At 42.9% G+C, this 21,962-nt stretch overlaps 1 protein-coding gene across 1 annotated transcript in view; it reads left to right on the forward strand.

Moving 5' to 3' along the window:
- Positions 1–21,485, forward strand: part of AIG1 (androgen induced 1) — a 121,538-nt gene extending 100,053 nt beyond the window's left edge. The window contains exons 4-6 of the mRNA XM_065632149.1: positions 7,483–7,598; positions 18,009–18,172; positions 20,808–21,485. Of these exons, the coding sequence (XP_065488221.1) occupies positions 7,483–7,598; positions 18,009–18,172; positions 20,808–20,845 (318 nt within the window). The 3' untranslated portion in view covers positions 20,846–21,485. The remainder of the gene's footprint in view (positions 1–7,482; positions 7,599–18,008; positions 18,173–20,807) is intronic.
- The last annotated feature ends 477 nt before the right edge of the window (positions 21,486–21,962 follow it).

A 21,962-nucleotide genomic window follows, 5' to 3' on the forward strand; every position in this document is an offset into this window, starting at 1 on the left:
CATGTTTTTTCTAAGGATTTTGTGGCAGAAATAAGGACTTGAGGTTGGAAGTGAATTGGGGTTCATGGGTTTTGCTCAGCTGTGTCCCAGTGCACAGAACCTGGGCTTTGTTGAATCTCTTGTGTTTTAAATGTCTCCTAACAGTAGCATAGTGCCCACTACCGGGAGCTGGCTGGGGAGTTTGGGGCTGGCACGGAAGGAACAGAAAGTCTGGCTAGGGGATCCCAGCAAAAGGAGAGATGTGACTTATGTGGCATTGCACTTCGCATGTGTTTCATGATTTCTGGATACATGACATGCTTTAAAAGTAGTTATATTGAATTATACAAAGTTAAAGAAAATAGAACATGTAGCAGTGCTGTTCCATTTGGCAACGTGAAACTGGTTTTGCACAATTTTGCTATGCCAGATGTGCTCTGTCCTGTCCTGTCCCCTCCCTGCCATCATCTTGCTTCAAGTCAAAGTGACCACGATTTTGATGTGTCAAGGTGTTACCTATGCCTGCTAAACATACTGATGGATGTGAAGGGAGGACCTGTGGTAGCTGAGAGAGGCCAGGACAGAAGGGAGGATGCGTGGCCCCGGGAGCTGCTGAGTCAGGGCACAGGGGGGTCCCGTGGGCTGGGAGGGTGGGAGCTGCAAGGAAGCAGCAGGAGCTGGGATGGGAGACAGACAGACAGCTCAGAGGGAGGCAACTGAAAAAGCCTGCAAAAGCAGAGGGCAACCAGTACAGAGGATCAATCAAGGTAACAACTGAGAGATACAGAAAGGGCCAAGATGTCTCAGAGCTATAAACTTGAATGAGTAGATTGGCTTTCATACCAAATTTGTGTTACGTCCCTAAACCTGCTTGCTTGTCTTAGGCTGACACACAAGAATGGAACTGAGGAATATGCTGTCGTTCTATATTCCTCCATAGCTACCCTACATAACCTCAAGTGAGGCATGCCATCTCCATCTTACCCTCCTGCAAGAACTGGGGATAGAATATCCTGCCCCTACAGATCAGGGCTGCTGTGAGGGTATGTTTAGTAATGCTTTTGAGGTGCTGAAGTGCTTCAGTGATTGTCACTATGGAAATTCTATAGATAAACACCTATATATAACCGCCCTGACACTAGTGCAGTCATAGGGGTGAGACTGGATTGCCACTGCTATTTCAATGTATAGTATGTACTGCATGTGTCAGAAACAACCAGAACAAACCTGTCAACATTAGGTATGCATGGAGAAAGTGATACAATTCCTGTTAAGTCAGATGTGCCGTGTCCACTGTATTTATCTACAGAAAAGAGGAAGAGGGGGAATAACATTAAGGAGGAAGCGTTAATTTTGTTTTCTAATAGCTCTGCTCTCTTATATTGATTTAAAATGGTTGTCCTTGGCTCTTGTGTGTTTGTGGCATTATAGGGTATTGGTCTTTGTTTAGATCATACAATACTTCTTCCTCCCTCCAACCTACAATAACAATTAACAAGCCGTCTGTGGCTGCCTTGGAGTGCATCCTATGCATCAGTGTGTCTCAGTTAATAGTCATAATTTCTCATTTGTAAGAGGAAAAGTGCTACCAGCACTTTCAGACTCAGAACGGCTCAGACAGACTCAAGGATTCCAATTTATTATGTACCCAGCTCTGATATCCTGCTGCTCTCTTTATGGATTAGGTTGCCTTGGTGGAAGGTATCATCCTTCAGATGACACATAAATACTCTCTTGCCAGCTGTTCCTTTCTCAGAAGTTTCTCAACGAGTAAATCATAATCATGCCCATTGTTTTCCTAGTTTTTGCTCTTGTTCTCCACATTAGTCTGCTAGGAGCATGCAGAAAATGCAGCTTTATTACTGCTATTACTCTACAAATGGCGCTGATTAAAACCGTAGGGATTTTTAGGCCTATTAGTATTAGTTTCTAAGGTGAATACACTGGTAGTGCTTTTGAATTAAGAGGAATGCACATCGGTCGTTTTGCTGATCATTTCTGTAAAACCTTTAATCTCAAGGTGCTGCACAAATCCACAAGAGGTAAGAAGAAGATACAGACAGATTGCTTCATGCAGCAGCTGTTGAAAAACACGTAATCTGGTTGTGAGCTCAGGAAAAAAAAAAAGTGAAAGGTAACATCCTACTGATGGAAACTAGATTTTGGAGGGGAACTTAGAAAGACAGAAGGCAGAGGCAGCTGGCAGATGCAGCAGTTTGCGTGGCAGGGCACAAAGAAGAAGGCCTCCATCAAATTCGTACCAGTGTAAGTCTCGGGCACAGTGTCGGTGCCGCAGGGCTGTTTCCCCAGCAGATGCTGGAGCAGCTGCCCCTGCCAGGGCAGAGACTTCGACACGGAGGCAGCTTTGGGTGGTGGATGCAGCCACCCAGGTCCTGCCCGGGCTGCGCAAATTCTGTGGGTGAAGGCCCATCTGCAGCCTCCTTGTTCCAGGGAGCACCGGCACTTCCAGGAGGCTCCCAGTCCATCAGTTAAAATGTTGGTGACATCAAAGCTGCAAGGCCACCTCCTTTCATGTCACTGGGCTTTCACTGACTCTTAAGAGCGAGGGCTGAGTGTCACACCAAAGCCTTCTCAACAGAGGTTCATGGTATTTCCATTGAACTAAAATGTCCCATACCCTGTAGTTTTTAGTCTAATCAAGTCAAGTAACAAATCACAGTCTTCTGTTGGTTGAAGTGAATTATAATCACAATTTATGTGATCCCCAAATGGTTTCACCATCCCTGCAGAACTGCTGTGTACTGACTGGGCGCGTGAGAAAGCAGGTGCTTTCTTAGACTGAACTCTGTTGTAAAGGCAGTTCTGGACAGTCTGCAGATCAGGACTGGGTGACTTGGGGAGATAGCACTGCCATGTTTATGCTAGGGACAGAAGATACCAATACGCAAAGATGTCAGTTTAGCACCTTTTGAAAAGCTGTAACATTTCCTTTAAAACACAGTTAAGGGAAAAGGCCAGGCAAGGCATTGATGAAAACAGTGTTAAAAAAGCAGCGCTTGCTCATTGGAAGATAAAATATATAATCAGGCTTTCAAGAATGAGCACTTAATTTGTCCAAAGACTATTACAGAACTTAATGTACCTGATTTACATAAAATCTTTTTTTTCCAACTACCTGTTGCAGCACACACTGAAAATGGGGAAGTACAGTCCTCCAGCAAAGCTCAACTCGGCAGGCCAACACTACAGACATGCTGCCTATTTGTAAAGTGATTTTCCAGTCCCAAATGTCATTAGGCACATACATACCATTTGAGAGGTAGTATGTATTTCAAAAATGTCTTTTGAAGAGTCACTAATGAGCAGAGTTTCTCTCAGGAAGCAATGACAGTGGTTCTAGCAATTAATCCACCTGCAGGTCTCAGGGTGGCTCTTTTGCAGTGCATGCTAATTCAGATTCACTCAGAAGTTGCTCCCTTGGAGTCATTCTCCTGAGTGTTTTCTGGATCAAATTCTCCATATGAGAACCGTCCTGCAAATTCCACCTGACCTTCATACGTCGGGCTGGTTTCTCTCTGTTCTAATGCATCATTACCAGCAGTTGAAGATCCGGCATATTTCTTCCCCGCTTGGAAGGTGATGGAACCTAGGGAAGCAGTGCTGTGTGGTGGACACAAAATGGGGAGGAAATTGCAGCTTGCTGCTCTGCAGACCAGCACCTGCTGGCAGACCTGGCAAGCGTAAAGATCTGCCAAAGCTGCCTTCCCGCTGCAGGGACAGGCAGTGACGGGACACGAGGGCGCTGAGCAGGATGGCGCTGTGGCAAGGTAACAGGGGCTTACTCCGCGCACCAGCTCATGAGATGGTCTTGGCAGATGGATCCCTTTGGAGAGGGGTTAAAAATGGGTCTGAGGGTCACTGACTTGGCACGCTGGAGAAAAAGGGCTTTGCAGCCAGGAGGGCACCTTGGCAGGCAGCACCACGGTCGCAGCAGGAGAAGTCAGCAGGGTACATTTTCCTGCTGGTAGGTATAGTTGCTGAGCCCAAGCTAAGAGCTCCTGCTAAGGGTAGGGTTCAGTTGCTCCCTCGCCACTGCCTGGGCAGGGTGGGGGATACCCCGAGCCTGCTGTCCCCACATAGCACGCATGCAGTGAGTGTTGCCCACCTGGCCCATGGAGGGGGAGCTCCCGGACACCCACAGCATCACTCAGCTCAGGTCTCCAGTGTCAGCACGGTTGTACCAGCAAAACTGTCTCACAGGAGCAGCTGGTCTCAGTGGGAGCAGAATAAGCTGTCTGGGTAAAAATGCAGCTTTGCTTGTAAATACTTCGTCCGTAGTAAAAGTGCCTTATCAATCTAGCATTGATTACTAGTGCTAGCATAGTGGTGCTATTACAACACTATGCTAGTCATTACACTCTAATTAAAAATTTGCCCTTCAAGACTTTAAATGGCACAAAATAACAACTACTGGAAAGCTGTTACAGCAGCCAAACATCCTTACCATTTAAACATGTTATTTGACCTTCCTCATTCCTTAGTCTTCTTGCAAGTAAGCCCCTGGAGATACTTTGACAAAGAAGGTGAGAAATGTGCTGTCCTCCAGCCTGCCAGTAAGTAAAAGGCATCAGTCCCAGAGATACCAGTTGGGCATCTTTGATCAGCATGACGTGACCTTTAACAAACAGGTCAAGGAAGCATCAATGTTACTTTCTCTCTAAGCCTCAGATTCCCATTGGCCCAAGTTTATTCAGAAATCAGGTGGCAAAAACATTAGAGGGTATGAGATTTCTTGACTCCTGCAGCTTTCCCAGCCCTGATGGATCCCACTCCAAGCACATTTGACCCCTGCTCACCCTCACTAGGCTTCAGTCCAGGTGCCAGTCTGATTCAAATTTGGTATTTATAGCTCCAAAGTTGTCATTGGCACTGTTCGACAGAAGGTATCCCTGCCTACAAAATTTCATGGTTTTTAAATTAAGGGTTTTGGAGCGCCTGCAATGTAGGAAAGGGAAATTTTATCTTGGTTGTAGTTTGAGTAAAGCATCTGAAACAGCTTTTTAGAGTGGCAGTTTCACTGGAACATTTTAAACCAAAGTTCATACTCGGATTTGTAAATCTGCAGTGTTTGCAGGTAGCATTGACATTTGCTATAATGGGCTAAGATTAAAGATACTCATCTCTGATTTTCTCCTTACACTTTTAATTGCACTGTACTTTTGACAGGATTTTATACATAAACTCTTTAGTGATACAGCTCATTATCCCTTTTTCCCCCCTCTTACCTTTAGAAAAGAGCAGAAGGGAGAATTTAGAAAAATAATGGCCTATTTTATTATATAACCACAGGAACTAGGAGGAGGGAAAGGCAAAAAAGACTTCAGATTAAGGATTGATTGCTGAAATTATTTTAACTACTTTTTAATTGGCAAGCTGTTGAGTTGTTATCATCAATGAAGAGCACATCAACAAGCAATATCTAACATGGTAAACATTTCAATTGAGAAACAGAGCTCACGAGCTCCGTAACCATCATCCATGTAACAAAGAGTTAAGACTAAGTGACTGGATCACAAGATTACATCGTACAAGAAATATCAAGGGTGGGGGTTGGAGTTAAAAGTCTTTGTTGTCTTCTGATTTTTTTTCCCTCTGAAGAGGTTATGGAGGCAGGGCAGGAGGCATTTGCACAGCTTCCAGCTACCCTGCATTTTGGGCTGTGCAGAGTGAGGAACTGATCTCTGTCTGAAGACCTTTTTCATACAGATGCAAGATGTTCAGGTGAATCTCCAGGGCTTGCTTTGCTGTCAGTCCCTGTTAATGGACTCTGAAGATCCTGCACAGTTTAAAGACCCGTCATCTAATAGTGGGCACCTCTGTCACAGACCACATGTAAAACATCTTTGCGTTCCCTAGATGCTGATTTATACAGTTCAAAGGGATGGGGGCGGAACAAGTTGTTAAAAGATGAAGAAATTGAAAGCTCCCCTAACTGCTGTATTATCCACCTGACATTCTCCAAATGCTAGTCATTAATTACTAATGCCTTGAAAATCAGAGCAGTTATCCAATTCAAATTACATTACATCTCTGAGCCAGAGCATTTCCATTATCTTATTATTTCCCATTCAGACAATTCTTCCTTCTCCACAGTTGTTCAAGGCCCACACCCTGCTGTTCCCTCTCATTTGTACCTGTTATCCACACAAGGATATTTCTGCTCCATGTCTGTCCTGCCTTCATGTTGATGAAAATCGGTGTGGGTTAACAGCATAATTATTACTAATTTGGGCCTCTAGCTTCCCCAGAACTACATGTGCACATCTGATGGCAGAACACGGCCAACGTAAGTCGTAACCTTCTTTTCCAGTTGGTGAGCAAGTGTTGGAGAAGAATGGAACTTAGTTGCTGGCTTAGGCTCCCCTTGCAGTCCTCACACCTGCAGACCTCCCAGTGAACTGGGCAGGAGAGTTCACAGCCATGGTCACACCAAGCCCCACGGCTAAGCTCTCAACCAAAGTAAATCCCTTTAGACACCAGCGATAACTTGTCCCCGTGATGGCGAAGCAGGGTATGATTCTGGAGTCACCAGTGATGCTGGTTCTAGGTGAGCTGTGTATTGAAAAATGATGGGGTTTATTTTCTGGCACGTTCGTGCTTTGCTTATGTATATTTTCATGCCTGCCAGCACTGTGAAATCTAGACATTGAGTGCTGGGGGCAGGCTAGATACTATTTCTCATACTGCTGACATTAATTGGATGAACAGACCTTCTCAGAAGGGGCAGTATGGGAAACGTGTGTGGAAAAATGACAAAATAAGGACTTTCACAGCTAAATAAAGACAAGTGGCTGAAAATGGTTTTTACAGCTTTGGCTTTCATATGTTTCATTTGGGAATCTAAAACCATTTTGCACAACAACTAACAAATCAAGATTCACAACACCTTTCCGAAGAAGATAATTGCTCCTGTCTTACACATGGAGGAACAGAGGTATTGAGGCTATCATTTGAAAATATGTCCCCTGTTTTCAAGGCCCCAGATTGAGATACATTTAAACCTAATTCTCAGAAGCATTAAATACCTCCATTTGTATTCATTCATTTGGCATTGTTTGTGCTTAGAGTCTCTGAAAATCAGATGCGCTGCTTCCTAACTCAAATGGTCAAAATAACCAAAAAGTGACGTGGCAAAGATAACAGAGCAACTGCAAGGCCAGACTGGGACTAGGACCCCTGTCCCCTCATGCCACGTCCCCTTTTTACCCACTGAGTATCTGCCTTGGATTCCTGGACAAAAGGAAAAAAGCACATTCTGCTCACTCAGTTTTCCTCTGCTCTCTTGAACAACTGGGCATTACAGCAACGATATTTTGGGGGCTGTTGATGGGCTTTATAGGGTCATTTTACCTTGTCTTTCTATGCATCAAGAAGTTATCTTCAGGTTTTTGTGATTCAGTTTCTTATTGTAGAACTAGCATGGAAATGCAGTGAGAATCATTTGTATCACCTTGTTTTCCCCTGTTGTTTTGTTTTTTTCAGCATACAACAGTTTTGCCCTTTGTACTAATCGAGATGAGAACAACACATCATCAGTATCCCAGCAGGAGCTGCGGACTGGCCGCAGTGTGCACCTTCGCTGTTGGCTATATTTTATGGTAAGGGCTGTACATGCTGTGTTTTTGTGTTGTATTAGGGATTTTGTACTGCTAAATTTGGGCACATATTTCATTATGGATATAATCGCTAACAGATTCACGCTGCATGCCTCGTTTGGTCCAAGACCTGGGCTTTGTCTGGTTTCCCCAGATGCTTATATTTTTAGAAAGTATATGCCAAACCTCACACAACAGGAATTTGTTGAACAATCCCATGTAAGCAGTGGTCTTTCCAAGGGTACATTTTTCAACCTTTTTTCAAGCTAAATGTTTTTCTTGGACCTTAGTTTTATTGCTTAGGGTTTTTGTTCTATCAAATAAAATTGAGGATAGGCAAATTATTTCCTGCTTCAGTATTTAAGCAGCAAGAGAAAAGATAGACCACTGTCTTTTTTCTTTATTAGTTCATAAATTCTTTCTGTAAAACTGATTACAGAATAAGCCAGTAATCCAAACACTCTGTGGTTTGTTTTAAAAAATGCAAATGTTTGTGAAAAATTAAACTGAAACAGAAATAACATTCCTTACACAACATTAAATTAAGTATTTGGGCAGTTACTGTTCAATCACCTGACTTACATGACAGAGTTAATTTACTTTGGTCATTCTAGCATTTTATTTTTCACTAAACCTTTGTTTTATTTACATGTTCCTTTGATACTGTATATTTTTTATCCTTTCTGCAAATACTTCATGACCCTCTCTTTACTTCTCCTTTTCTTTCCTCTCAGCTCACAACACCCTTCCCTCAGCTAAGAGGATATTTTCCAAAATTATGCATAGTGCTGCTTTTTCCAGCAGTCGAGTGAGATAAAGCTAATGAGAGAGGAACCCGGGCTCCAGGCAGTACTGTCACACTGCTTCAGCTGTGCAGCTCACCCCTTTGGTCCAAGGAAAGAGAGCCCGTTATTCATGCACATCCACGCACGCTGAGTGACCATAAAGTGCCAGTAATCCAGTTGAAGTGGGATGTTGTGTCCCAGGACAACAGTCACGTTCTGCCATTTGCTTTTATAAACATACATATCCTTACTAGAAAAGAATAATATTTGTAATTGTAAGGTAAGGGCAGCCTCATGCAAAAAGGCACGTAATGATTCCTGTGAGAGAACAGAATTATTTTTTTAACCTATACATAGTTATGCATAGCTGTGATATTTCTCAACCTTCTTTTGAGGAGCCCCTAGAGGCAGGTTAGCAGACTTACTATACCTGTGATCTGACCTCCCATGGCAACTCCTGTTTCTTCAAAATCATCCAAGAAGACACATGCAATAGTATTCAATAGGAACAGAAAATCAAAACAATCCAGTTCTGCAAGTGAAATAAAACCAGAGGTGTCTTAAAATCTTTTAGGAAACTGTTAGAGTATCAGTGTGATACTCACAGGGCTTGATCCTGCCCACTATGTACAGCTACATCCTACAGCTACAAGTTCAAGGTAACAGGAAATTGTAGGACAAGTGAAGCAGAGGAAGATTCTCCATTAAGAAATTAACTACTAAGCAGATACTCAGTTACAGTCTATGATCAGCTCCCTTTGCTCTTGCCGTTTATTGGGTTTGCCTACACATACATTATTTCCAAAGCAGACAGAGCTACTCTCAAGTGACTCACCTTCTTTACGTGTAAAGGGTGGGTGTCATGAGGATGGAGCCAGGCTCTTCTTGGTGACAACCAATGGTAAGACAAGGGGTAATGGGTGCAAACTGGAACACAAGAGGTTCCACTTAAATATGAGAAGAAACTTCTTCACAGTGAGGGTGACAGAGCACTGGAACAGGCTGCCCAGGGCGGTTGTGGAGTCTCCTTCTCTGGAGACATTCAAAACCCGCCTGGACGCCTTCGTGTGTAACCTTATCTGGGTGTTCCTGCTCCGGCAGGGGGATTGGACTAGATGATCTTTTGAGGTCCCTTCCAATCCCTAACATTCTGTGATTCTTCCAAGTTGTGATTTCTCTAAAGATGGTTTAAGAAAATTACTTATTCAGCCTAAAGGTTATCCTGCTAAATTCTGCACTTGCAGCCCATTTCTCCTTCTACTCTTATGGAAGAAAATCATTGGGGAAGACTGAAGGCAGGTACAGGCTACGCTGTGCCATCATCTGCAAGTTCTGTGTGTCTTCAGCCTATGAGTGTTACTGAAGCCTCTATCCAAGATTTGATTTAGGCTGCAGGCCAAATCTCGGCTTGATGGTATCAACACAATGTATCTGACATTCACAGGTTTGGAAAATTTAACGTAAAGTATGAAAAGTGAGACTTTTTTTCATCCATCTCACTCAGAGTGTGCCTGCCTTTCACCAGTGAGGTCCACTGTCTTCCTGCTGCTAAGTGACCGCATTGAAGCAGAGACCTTGATCACTTAGAGCAGGGCTGTCAAACTCATTTTCACCGGGGGCCACATCAGCCTCACAGTTGCCTTCAAAGGGCCGAATGTAATTTTAGGACTGTATAAACGCGTATAAATGTAACTACTCCTGATGTGGCCCCTGGTGAAAATGAGTTTGACACCCCTGATTTATAGGGTTTGGTATTACTCAATTTGGATTTACTGGTTGATGTGCCCTTTAGACCCCTCAAGGTTAGCCCAGTGCATTAAAATAGAACTACACCTGCAAGTGACCTAGTTACATACAGCCTGGTGGAACTTCATTCCCTTGTACCTTTGGTTGTCCATGGGTCCCCTGTTAGGGCTTATTTCTTGTTTTATGGTTTTTGCCTGGAAGTTAGGGATCTGCTGCTTGAGAGTTAGTCCTTCTCCCTACATCACTTTTCCCTCAGCAGAAGTGTTTTTACTGCAACTCTCTTGGTATGGAGTGGAGACAGTTGCTAATTAGATGTTCTCTATGTTTTGCCCTTGAAATTTGAACTCTCTCCCTACCTCGGCCGAAACCTTCTTGCCATGCTACGTGATGATTCTATGATAATTCTATCATGTCGCACCTTGTACTGTGAAGGAGCATACAGGACGATATTATTTAGGTTTGATTCTGTTAATGCATTTTTTCAACTCCAAGGAGAGGAGAGCTTCTGTTTTATTTCATAGGTGACTGAATCTTTTATGTATGGAAGAGATGGTGGAGTAGCAAGCTTTTATTATATTTATTTGATAAATGAGAGAACAGGGAAACAATTCTGAATAGAATAGTTTGTACACTGAAGTTGGAAGAACATAGCTAAATAATTGGATATCCCCTGAGCATTACTCAGAGACACATTATCTGAGAAACATCCTTTCTTGAAGAGTACAACTTTTTTTCTACTTTTCTCTCTCCTTTTTTTTTTTTTTTGCGTTCTCTCCGTTCAGTCAGAGAGCATTTGAGCAGGCACATGTAGCTCATGCGCTCTCTTCAGGAACCGTGCCCAGGCGGAGCACGCACAGTCTCGCATTGCCTGTCGCAGACCATACATGGACTTTCAGGATCAAGGCCATGGGATAAGATGGGAAAGGCCGATTGGCTTTATTTAGCATGGCTTGAAAAGGTCACAATACGTATTGAATTGTTATATCTAGACAGAAAACCCAAGAGCTTGCCAGTACTACCAGAAGATACTGCCAATGGGTGTATGGAGTTGGTTGTCAAGGAACAGAAAAGAGCCAGAAATGTGTTGCTCCTTGTAATAAGAATGACCTCATGGTAACTAATATCAGAGCTTAATATGTCCCTAAAATAAACTGAGACAAATACGTTTATTTTAAACGGTTTTCTTGTTTCTTCTGCTTTTGAGTGCTTGAGGATGCCAAAAAAACAGACCCTAAGAACGTGACTCCGCTGCTCCAGTCGTGCTGGGCTACGTGTTTGAGAGCAAAAGACTTGATGTGCTCTCTTGTTCCTGTCTCAGATGCACTGGGAGCTGCCTCCACATGTGCCAAGCGTGGACTTGATTCATTCTTTCATTCTTTGAGAAATCTATTTAAAGAGCTCAGATACCTTTAAACTTTCATTTGAAAATAAAGTTTCTCCTGAGGTGGCTTTTGGAGTGTTCTGTAGATTTGCCAAGAGAGAGCGTTTAGATGGCGTAATTTGCTGAATTCTTTTTGGATGAATTTAAGAAAGGAATGTACACTGAGAATTTGGAATGAATTTGAGATCGATGCTGTCAGCCTTGCTGTAGGATTGCCACCAGCGATTCTCCATAGAAGGAGAGGAAGATCAGAAAGAGGAGATGTTGGCAAAGGCATAAGGGTGCGGAATGCTAGGACAAACCTTCACATTCAGAAGAGAGGAGTGGAGAGTTAGAGCATGAGGTTTGGTGGGAATTCGCAGCCATATCGATGAAGATGGGCAGGACTGAGAAACCAGGAGGATTCCTGAGGTTGCTGGTGCCGATGGAGCAGGAGAGACACAGCATGGCTGCGCTAGGGTGTGCCGAGGGTCTGTATGTAGGAAACTGCTCATGAATGCTTTCGCAAGTGAGCACTGGGGACAGAAATTCAATAGAGATCAGAGGAATAAGTGACTGTGGAAAAAAAAACAAGTGAAAAGTACTTGAAGCAAGTAAAAGAGATAAACTAGAACCATGGGTTAAAAGAGAAATGGGTAAGGAAACATGCAGCTCACAGGTCAGCAGCTTGAAAGCTGAACTCGTGCAAGTAAATGGGAAAAGCTGGGAGGGGGAGAGAAGGACAGGCTTTGAAATCAGAGTGGAAGGCTGATGGAGAGGTGGGTGATAAATGAGACAATGCAGAGGAGGAGAAAAGAGTTGGAGACAGAGCTACTCAGAACAGGAAAGAGTAGGAAGAGGGAGAAGCAGCAGAAATAGGCCAGGAGAAGATGAGCATCCCCTGTACTTGACCCAGAAGGAGGGTGGGAGAGCAGAAGTGCTTTTCAGCGAGAGAAGGCTGCATGGATCTGCAGTCTGTTAGGTCTGACATAGCCATTACGGACCGTTACATGCTGGCTCCCCTCCACCTCCACATCCTCAAATGTTTCAGTCAAAGCAACAGTACAATCACAGATGACATGCACGGATAATACATTCTCACTTGCTTGTGCAGCTCAAGAAGGCATAGCAACCATTACTATATTTAAAATGAAATATTTTTTATAAAAATAGATGACTTTCAAAGATGACAACACCTTGCAGCAAATCGGCAGAGTTTCTGTCATTCTGGCTACCTGTACATAAACACAAATTTCTGCTAAGCTTTGTTCACCCCTGAGGATGCCAGCCCCATGTCGTGCTGAGTGTGTTTTGCATGTGACATTATTTGCAGCTACAGTTTTCCAGGATTTGTCCTCTGCTGACTGCATAAGGCACTCCAGACCAGTAGCACAGTCCTATGACCACATATTGTTCAGCACTGCCCAGATCAATGGAAAAGAATCCAGCGTAAGAAACTGGAACAAGATGGGATGATTGCTGTTATTTCCTAACTGATGACTGTTTATTGAACTTATCTTTTAGTATTTAAAATTTCTGAACAACGTAAATTCCAGGTGTAGGTGACTTAGGCCTGGCTGGCTGGTATTATAAGAAGCCCGGTTTTAATGTGGCTGAGATCTTAGCAATTATGATTAGATGCCAAACAAGCATTTGGGAGGAAAGAGAAGGAGAGGAAAGGAAAGGAGAGGAGAGGAGAGGAGAGGAGAGGAGAGGAGAGGAGAGGAAAGGAAAGGAAAGGAAAGGAAAGGAAAGGAAAGGAAAGGAAAGGAAAGGAAAGGAAAGGAAAGGAAAGGAAAGGAAAGGAAAGGAAAGGAAAGGAAAGGAAAGGAAAGGAAAGGAGAGGAAAGGAAAGAGGAAAGGAGAGAGGAAAGGGGAGAGGAGAGGAAAAAGGGAAGGGAAGGATTTATGAAAATGTGCCTCACATCAGTCAGTGTTAGAAACCAAAAGTAGAACATATTTATTGTGGGTCATTGTGCTCCTGCCTCTGAAAGCACAGGGCTGGTCCTTACTTTATAACCACAAATGATTTGTTCATTCACGTTTCTAATGACTCAGCTGCTGTAAGCCTGTCACCTCCTTTGGGAGACATTCCACAATTTAATAGTTCTGAGTAAAGTTCTCACTTTCTGTGGAAAAGAGAGTGATGCTAGGAAAGATCATTAAATAGAAGCGTAGAAAATGGCAGTGTTCTGTTGTTTGGTAAAGAGTAGCCACAATGTGAACTGGCCTAGGATTTGTTTGGGACCAAAGATTCAGCCTGCCTTTTGGCCGCTCACTGGAAACCTGAACAGCACAGAAGATGTGGGAGAGGATTTGCTGCTGCAAGAAGTAGCCAGAAAGGAACTGCCGTAGTAGATCAGAGTAATTCAGTCATGTATCCAGGCTCTAGCTATAGCTAATGTCAGATGCTTCAGGAGAAGATTTAGCAGGCCATTTTGGAATAACCAGCCTATAAGGGAAGTTTTCTCCTAAAATCTATGTCAAAAAGCAGATGCTTGGACCATTCAGTCTTGACAGTTTATATACCTTGTACTCTTTGAACTTAAGCATAACTGTGCACATTCTTGTTGTTTCTACAGTCAACTGATTCAGAGGCTTACTAGAGTTGCATGAAAGGGGCCAGAGATGAGTGAACCAAGTAGACTTGGAAACTTGTATAATTCAATTTTTTTTTTAATAGCTTGATTTCAGTGATGTATCACTGAAAGATAGGGTAGAGCATGCCAGAGGTTAATTAGGTATCATTCAGAAAGATATTTCCATTTGCAGATTTGAATTTCTTGTCTCCGAATTCTATTGAGGTGCTGCTTCTGGTATGAGGAAGAGCATTATGAGCTCCTCAGCCATTTTATGACATGCATCATTACTCTGTGTCCTCTCATTCACTGCTCTTGAAAAGTTACACGGCCTCTCACCTCGTAGTCCCTGTTTCCAGAACACATAGTACTGCTTGTTGTTTGGCTGCAGACTTCGCTGAAGGACTCAACTTGGGCAGGAAGTGGGTGGAGAGTCTCAAAGTTCAGACCAAGCTGTGATGCTTGCGCAAGTACATGCAAACTCCTGTAGCTGAGAGCAGCCGTCATGCAGAAGCAGCCATTTTCTGCAACATCTCCTGCTGCAAAATCTTCCAGGTGTCATGGTTATCTGTTGGTATATCCACATGCCGAGCTTGCTTCCACCAGGAGTAAGTTTTACACATGCTGTTGTAACAGCTGCATTTCTCAAAACGACAGGTAGAGCACACATAAGTCACAAGGTTCCGACATTTTTTTGTAGTTGCTTTTCCTCATTAGCAAAAGATCTATAGCCAAAGAATAAATGTGCGTGTATCTTCTCTGCATAGTTTTCATTTCCTCCTGATTACATTGATAGGAGAAATATACATCATCTACTGTATACTAGAAGTGGAAAAAAGCTACAAGGTCACATTTTGACAGATTTTTTTATGAAGAAGCAATATTGTGTGCTTTCAAATAGATTTTTCAGATTTCTACACCAGCTGGTTGAAAATTTGAAAAAACCATCACTTTTTTTAACAGACATTTTAATTTGAATACAGTGTGTAAATCTTTCCATTCCTTCTTTTCTTACCAGTTCTAACAAATGGCTAAATGAGCTTGATGACCTGTAACACATTAATGTTTGAAAACACACAATTTTGTCTACATGGGCTGCCATGGAACTGAAACGCAGGGAGGCTCAAGTTAATTTTATCTTCTCAAAAGTAGCCAGTCCAGTTTCAGCTTAAACGTTTTCTTCTCAGTTTATTTTTATCTAAACGACCCATTTTTTATACCTGTTCAATAACAGGGTCTTAGATTGGGTCTAGATTTGCACTCCTAAGTAAATCTTAATGCATGCTTCCCTGCGCTTATCTAATAATGAGGTTGGACGGGAATAATGACTACTAGGATTGCAACATTGAAGGCATTCATTAACGTTAGTAATCAGCAGTCTTGTGTGGAAGCTTTATGCCTACGGTTGATCAGCCCTTTATTGTGCGTCGTGGTCGAGATAGCTTATATTCAAGCAGGAGCAAGCCCGCTAAGAAAGGCCATCAGGTGAGGTTTCCATGGCAGCCGTCGTCCCGTTCCTGCTCCCGTTGGTGGCAGAGACAATGCAGGAGCAGCCAGCGTGTCACTGCTTGGTGGAGAGGAGGCTGATATTGCTCCATCCCGGTGTAGCGAGTGGCGCGGTACAGCTCATTTTAAGGAAGGTGAGGGTGGCTGATCAGGTGGGTTTGTGACGGTTGTCTCCCGAGCGGTGCTCGGTACCTCTGGTGCTCAGGGCCTGGGTTCCTGCGGTGCGGCTGCCCCGGGGGCAGGCGTACAACAGCTGCACCCAGCACAGGAGCAAGTGCCACCAAGCAGGGGATGGGCTCCCGGGGTGGGCAGCGGGGAGCAGAGTGCATGAGCTGTGCTCACAGACCCTGAACTAACCGGGGGTCGCTGACACTCGGGAGCTCATCGGTGACTCACTGGTTGGATTTAGAAAATATTTCCTCTTTCCAGCATAAATGCATTCTAATAAATGCTACTTCTACTTGGTTCATGAAGTTTGCTATGTAGGTGCAGTTTAGAAGGTCTGTTGAAAAGTCCCTCTATAAAGGTGCTTTGTAGTGCTGGGTAGTTTCATCAAGGAGTGAAAAAGAAGCGCACTGGCTTTTTTCCAAGCTTTTTCCTTGGAACTTGTTTTTCACAGGGTAGTCAATCATAAAACAAAAGCAAATGAAACTGAAAAACATTGGGTAATAATAGACACTCCCTGCTAAGCCAGCCTGGGAGTAGAGGACATCCCATTGCCTCTACCTAACTGTCCCATCTTTTTCTTTGATCAAAAGGAACATGGTATCCCCCTGTTACCATGGGTTACACAGGAACCCTTTATTTTTTTCGGATACCTTTAACTTGCCAGGTTAATTCTGGCACAGAAGAATATTGTGGAAAGTAACTGTAAAGAGCAGAGACCATTTTCCATATGTGAACTCATTTGGAGAAAGGGGTTTTTATCTCCATTTAGATCATGCAGATTAATTTAATGACACATGTAAATTCCTACATGAAGTGTCCAACTGTTAAGGGTTTGGCTGTAATAAATGTTTTTCTAAGGAGAAGGCAAGCTATGACAACCATGTACATTTCCAGGGCGATGCAGAATCGTTAAACAGGGATTCTGGACTCTCTGTGTAACAGGCACTTAATGTTAACAGTTTAGGGTGAACTTCTGTGACTCTGCCCTCCAGGAGCCTATGACTGTTGATCTAGTGATCAAAAGTCTTCCTTAAATGAACAGAAGTATCAGCAAGTGAAGCAAGTCATATGGATGTGGAAATCCCCATTAATAATAGTTCGTGCAGCTGCTGAGTCTTCTCTAGCTGTGCTTCATCGTGCCCTGCTCTCTCAAATTGCTGGCTCAGAAAGAAGAGATTTACATTCTCGAGGAGAGCCCAGCAGCTCATGGGCCCCAGCCTGTCTCCAGAGCACTTTTCCCGATGACCCTCCCTGATGTTTGGTCAGTTGCTTGGCAGCCTTGGCCTTTCTTAGCTTCCACCTACTGGAACGTGTGGACTTGCTCTGCTCCCTCTGACTTCACCGCTCACCGTGTCAGATCTCAACACAAAACCTGTCCCTTCAGAGGGTACAGGTGCCCACTGCGTCACACCCAGAAAAACCACGTACCTGGAGCGCTTCTGCAGGCTGCACTGCCATAAAGCTGACACCCCGTCTCTTCACTTAGCGTACCAGCAATCTCCACTGTAGCTGAGTGCGAAAAATCTCTGTGTTACCAGCAAACCACCGTCATTCCTTTCCCTGTATTGTATATTGAGTGTGGATCTGGGCAGAGTTTCACTGGTGAGGTGGTTTCTTTTTTTTTTTTTTTTTAATGTTTACCAAAAGAAAAATTATTAGATCCCAAATGATACCAGGCAACTGAAAGAAAAGGAGGAGCAACCTAAAACACGAGTGCTGAAGAAATTATTCTCTCAAAAATAAACTGAACCTTATGTTTCTGGCAAACCCAAAAACCGATGCACTTGCCAGATGTAGTGAGGAGAAGCAGCAGAAACACATAAACATGTACAAAATGAAAGAAGGATGTTGCAGAAACCAGAGAGCTGGGCTTTGTAGGAGAGCCTGGAAAACTCTGCTCTTTGGATGAAGAACCTGTTTGGAACAGAAGGTGCTGCAGTTTCCACACTGCCGCACAAAACAGGGGTGTGTACTCCTCATAAACATAGATGCAGCAAGGAAATACCTGTCTACATCAGAACATGAAAATTGGCCAACTGCTCCTAATAAATTTAAAACAAAACGGTAAGAATGTGGGAAACCAGTCACAGATTCATCATTTGTGATGCCTGTTCTGGGCAGATGTCATCCAGGTGCTCCAGTTCAGTTGCAACTTGCAGCCCTTTCAAATAATTGCTTTTTAGGTTACAGTAACTAAGCCTATAGCCCAAGCTGCTTTTGAAAAACAGGACTGTAAGAGTCAGTACTTGTTATTTTTGTTTTGTTTCAGGGTGTGCTGGATTCACCATGTTACAGGAGTGTGGGTGTACCCACTTCTTGAGCACCTCAGCCCAGGTGTCAAAATAATCTTTTTTGTAGCTGCAGCCGTAGTAATTAACATATTGTACTTGGTGGGAGAGGTCCTGAACAACTACATCTGGGATACCCAAAAATGTGAGTATTGTTTTAGGAATGTTAACTGATGAAATACACCATCAGGACTGAAAATCAAGAATGTTTTGAGCTTGCTAAAACAAAGGAGAATGACAGAAGTTCCACTGAAACGTCTTGCTTGCTTGTTCTTAAAAGCAGCCAGATGAACAGAATGGCTGTTGGAGAGCATGATGAGCTATGAATATGTATTCTGTTTTATAACTTCGAATACTAATTTAAGAGCTGTTGGCAATTACCTGAGAGGTTTACAACCCATTGGTTTACAACCCACTTATTAGCTGATGAACCCATTAAATGCAGCTAGAATAAGGTATCATTCTGTGGGAATTATGTTAATAGTAAGTGTAGAGATAAAATACATTCTTCTATTATTTTCAGGTGTAAAGGTGTTTTCTGCTTATAAATTTACTCAAGGAAAAAGAATATGTTCATGTCAGTAAAATAACAGGAATCAAAAATCACCTTCGTGCAGGGTGAACACAACTGTGCAGACTCTACACCATCTACCCTGCCTAGGCCACCTATTGTTGAGTAGAGTAAAAGGGAAAATAAGGCAGTAGCAAGATTAAAAGTAGATTCCTTTAATCTGTGAAAGATGTTTTTCATTATCAAATTGCCTGAAATATGCAAAATAAATTATGGAAAAGCCACCTCGCTGTTCCATAGCATGCATAACAAAATCCATGGTTCTTGTGACCCTCCACCCTAGAGGAGCTAATATCAGTCGGATCATTCTTCCAGCCTCGTCCAAGGTTCACCATGGCATTATTATGCCCTCCATCATTTCCTCAATTTGATTAAAGAACATTGATCCAAAGTCCTTTGTGGTTCAAGCACTTGCAAAGCAGAGAATGCCATGAGTCACCTGCTGGTTTGCTGTGCTTGAAACACTTTGCATGAACCTAACCTGGAGTGTACGGCAGGCACACCACAGGCAGCAGAGATGTAAAATAATGCCAGTCTGCCACCATGCGAGACTTGGGGAAATATTATTTGAAAACTGTACATTTAAAGGGGGCTTTGGGGCAGTTAAGCTTGCAAATCAAAGCAGTCCACCATGAGAAGATTTCTGGGGTGAGAGGGGCTTGTTTTGGGCTTGGAGTTCTTTCCTCTTCCTCTGGAGATGCATTAAATAAAACCTCACTCCTGACAAAATGATTTGCAGTTAGTTTTTCCAAGTTAAACCACAAACATGGTAGGAAAGGAAAATTTTGCCCTTTGTACAAGCCAGTGTCTGTCCACAGTTTTGAGGGTGTCTGCATTCCTGCCAAACTATTTGATGCATCTGCAGTAGAGTGCTTCAGAAGAGAGGAAAGAGGCTCTTTTGAAAAGGCAAATAAAACAGCTCATTTACAACTATTGGAAAAGTTCCTTCCAGCAGAAAGCAGAAGACTCAAGGTTGGCTCTCGAGCAGCCTTGTAAACCCACTGTAATCTTTTGGACCCAGCCTCTTGTTTTGGTTGTTAAACCTTCAAGTGTGGCTCTTCCATTCCGTGGGTTTGCCAGCAACACCCGGGGCCGTTGTACTGGGGCTGCTGGCAACGCGCAGCCCCATTTGTTTCCGTGTTGCTTCTTTCAGCAAGGCAGCTCTGTAGTTGTGCTTTCTAACAGCAGATGGGTCCTATTGTTTCCCATATTGGATTAATTAACTGTTTTTCAGGTGGCTTTTGGTGTACCTGCTATCTCTGTGTATATTGCACTAGCAGGTGATCTTACTTGCGACTGGATTTTCCTCTCAGCATTCTCAAAGATTGCTTCCCTTTCGCCTCCAGTCCTCGGAAGTCTTTCTTTTCCAGTGTGCAGCAGGCCTGAAAACCTCCAAAAGAAATATTTGTATTTGAGATGTCTGGCAGAGAGGGCTTAGTCAGAAGAACAATACTTTTGTCAGATACCAATAGTAATTCATTGTCCAGGAACAGGCATATGAAATAGCTGAATGTTTTCATTGCCAGAAAAAACACAATCTTCTGCCCGGCCCAGACTTCGCTCAGCATAGAAAAGAGACAATTCCTGCTGCAAGGATAAGTTCTTTAAGGAGCCCTACGCTCAACTCAGCCCTCCCGATACCACTGGAAGACATGGCTGTTACAAGAAGAGAGATGCACCCTGTCAACAGTAATTGACTCTCCATTCTCGTACTCTCAAAAAAGGGAGATGGACTTGCAAATATTTAAAATTCCAGTGTTGAAATGGAGAGGGGGTTAAAGTTATTGAATTCTGAAACACGATTTTTAAAACTTGCTTTTAAAGAATGTCAGCTGCTCTGCTTCAGCTGTAATAACATCTACTTCAGTTTGCTTGTAGGTGAGCAGGGGAGGTGAGGGGACGGACTGTTCCCAGACCCCTGCAGCAGTCGAAGGCTGAGCGGGCGGCAGGGGGTGCGGCCGATTTGAAAGCGGTCTGGAGGGAGGGAGGGCTGTGCAGTTCGTTACTGGACAAGCACTGCCATCAGGTGTGCAGATGCGCCTTTCATTCACAGCAGGTAACACGTGCAAGAGCATGTGGGCAAGTGGGGGAGAAACAACAGCAATAAAGGAAAAAAAAACAAAGAATGCATTAGAAGAACCTCTCGAAGTAAACTCTTCATTTTTCTTCACTGAGAGATGCTTAAAAGCTGTTCTCCATATGTTTTCAGGTATTGAAGAAGGAAAAGAAAAGCCGAAATTGGACTGAATGATAGAGGCAACATGGAGGATTGTTTATGGCTCCATGGAAGATTTCTCGTCCGCGACAGAGGTTGGCTTGGAGAGGAATCTTCTGGCAAGGAGGAAATTTAATGGGCCCTCTGCTCAGTGCAAGGATATTTTGGGGTTTTATATGGAGGGAAGATGAGTTTAACTAATAATAATAATGTTTCAACCTCCATTCCTATTTCTCCATGCTTGCATGTGACATACACACATAAGATGTATATTGATCTCCATGGCATTCTCAACATGCATTTCTTGCATCAAATAAGTCATGAAATCATTAAGTCATTAAATCTTTTCACTTCCACCAGGAAGAACAATGAGTCCAGTCTCTGTATTGTTTGAGAAAAGCTTAACCAGATAGGTCTAATATGGAGAAACAGAACAATCCTATATATTTCAAAGTACAGTGTAAAAATATGGTAGAAGTTAACTGCATGAATGTATACGAAGAATTCGATCTGACTGAAATATTAATGTAACACTATGTAACAGCTGCCTTAAATCAATGATGTTAATAATTTTATCCATCCAGTAAAATCTTATTTGCTGTGTTAGACTATCTGAATACGATGCAACTTTTCTTAAATAGACCTAAATAAAGATCAAATTATCCCTGTGTTTCTGTTTTTTCATGTTAATTCTTGAAATTCTAGGTGGATTGATGGCATTTGAATGATATATTTTCAGATTTTCCAGTGTCAACTGTAGATAATACTATTTCTACATGAGGATTTTTCTTCTTGTTTTCCTAATACAAGACCCGATCCTGCATTTTCAAGGTGTAAGTTCTCAGTAAATGGGCTGAGCTGTTAGTGTTTACCAGAGAGAGCATTGAAGTCTTACTTCAGGAAGGCACATAAGCAGACATTTAAAGTTAAACCTATGCCTGTTTGTATTAGGAGTTCAGTTGCAAATTACTAGCGATCGTTTAAACTTGACAGGATTCTGTTTAATTACCAGACAATCAAGAAGGAACTCTAGTAGGCAGAAAACTTGTATAGAGTTAAAATGAAGTGAATGAAATAATTTTCAGGAAGAAAAATTATTTGTTAAAAACTAACTTTAAGATTCAGAAGTCTTGATATTCACATCACATA

The sequence above is a fragment of the Caloenas nicobarica genome, chromosome 3 (genome assembly GCF_036013445.1).
Source record: "Caloenas nicobarica isolate bCalNic1 chromosome 3, bCalNic1.hap1, whole genome shotgun sequence".
NCBI classification, from domain to species: domain Eukaryota; kingdom Metazoa; phylum Chordata; class Aves; order Columbiformes; family Columbidae; genus Caloenas; species Caloenas nicobarica.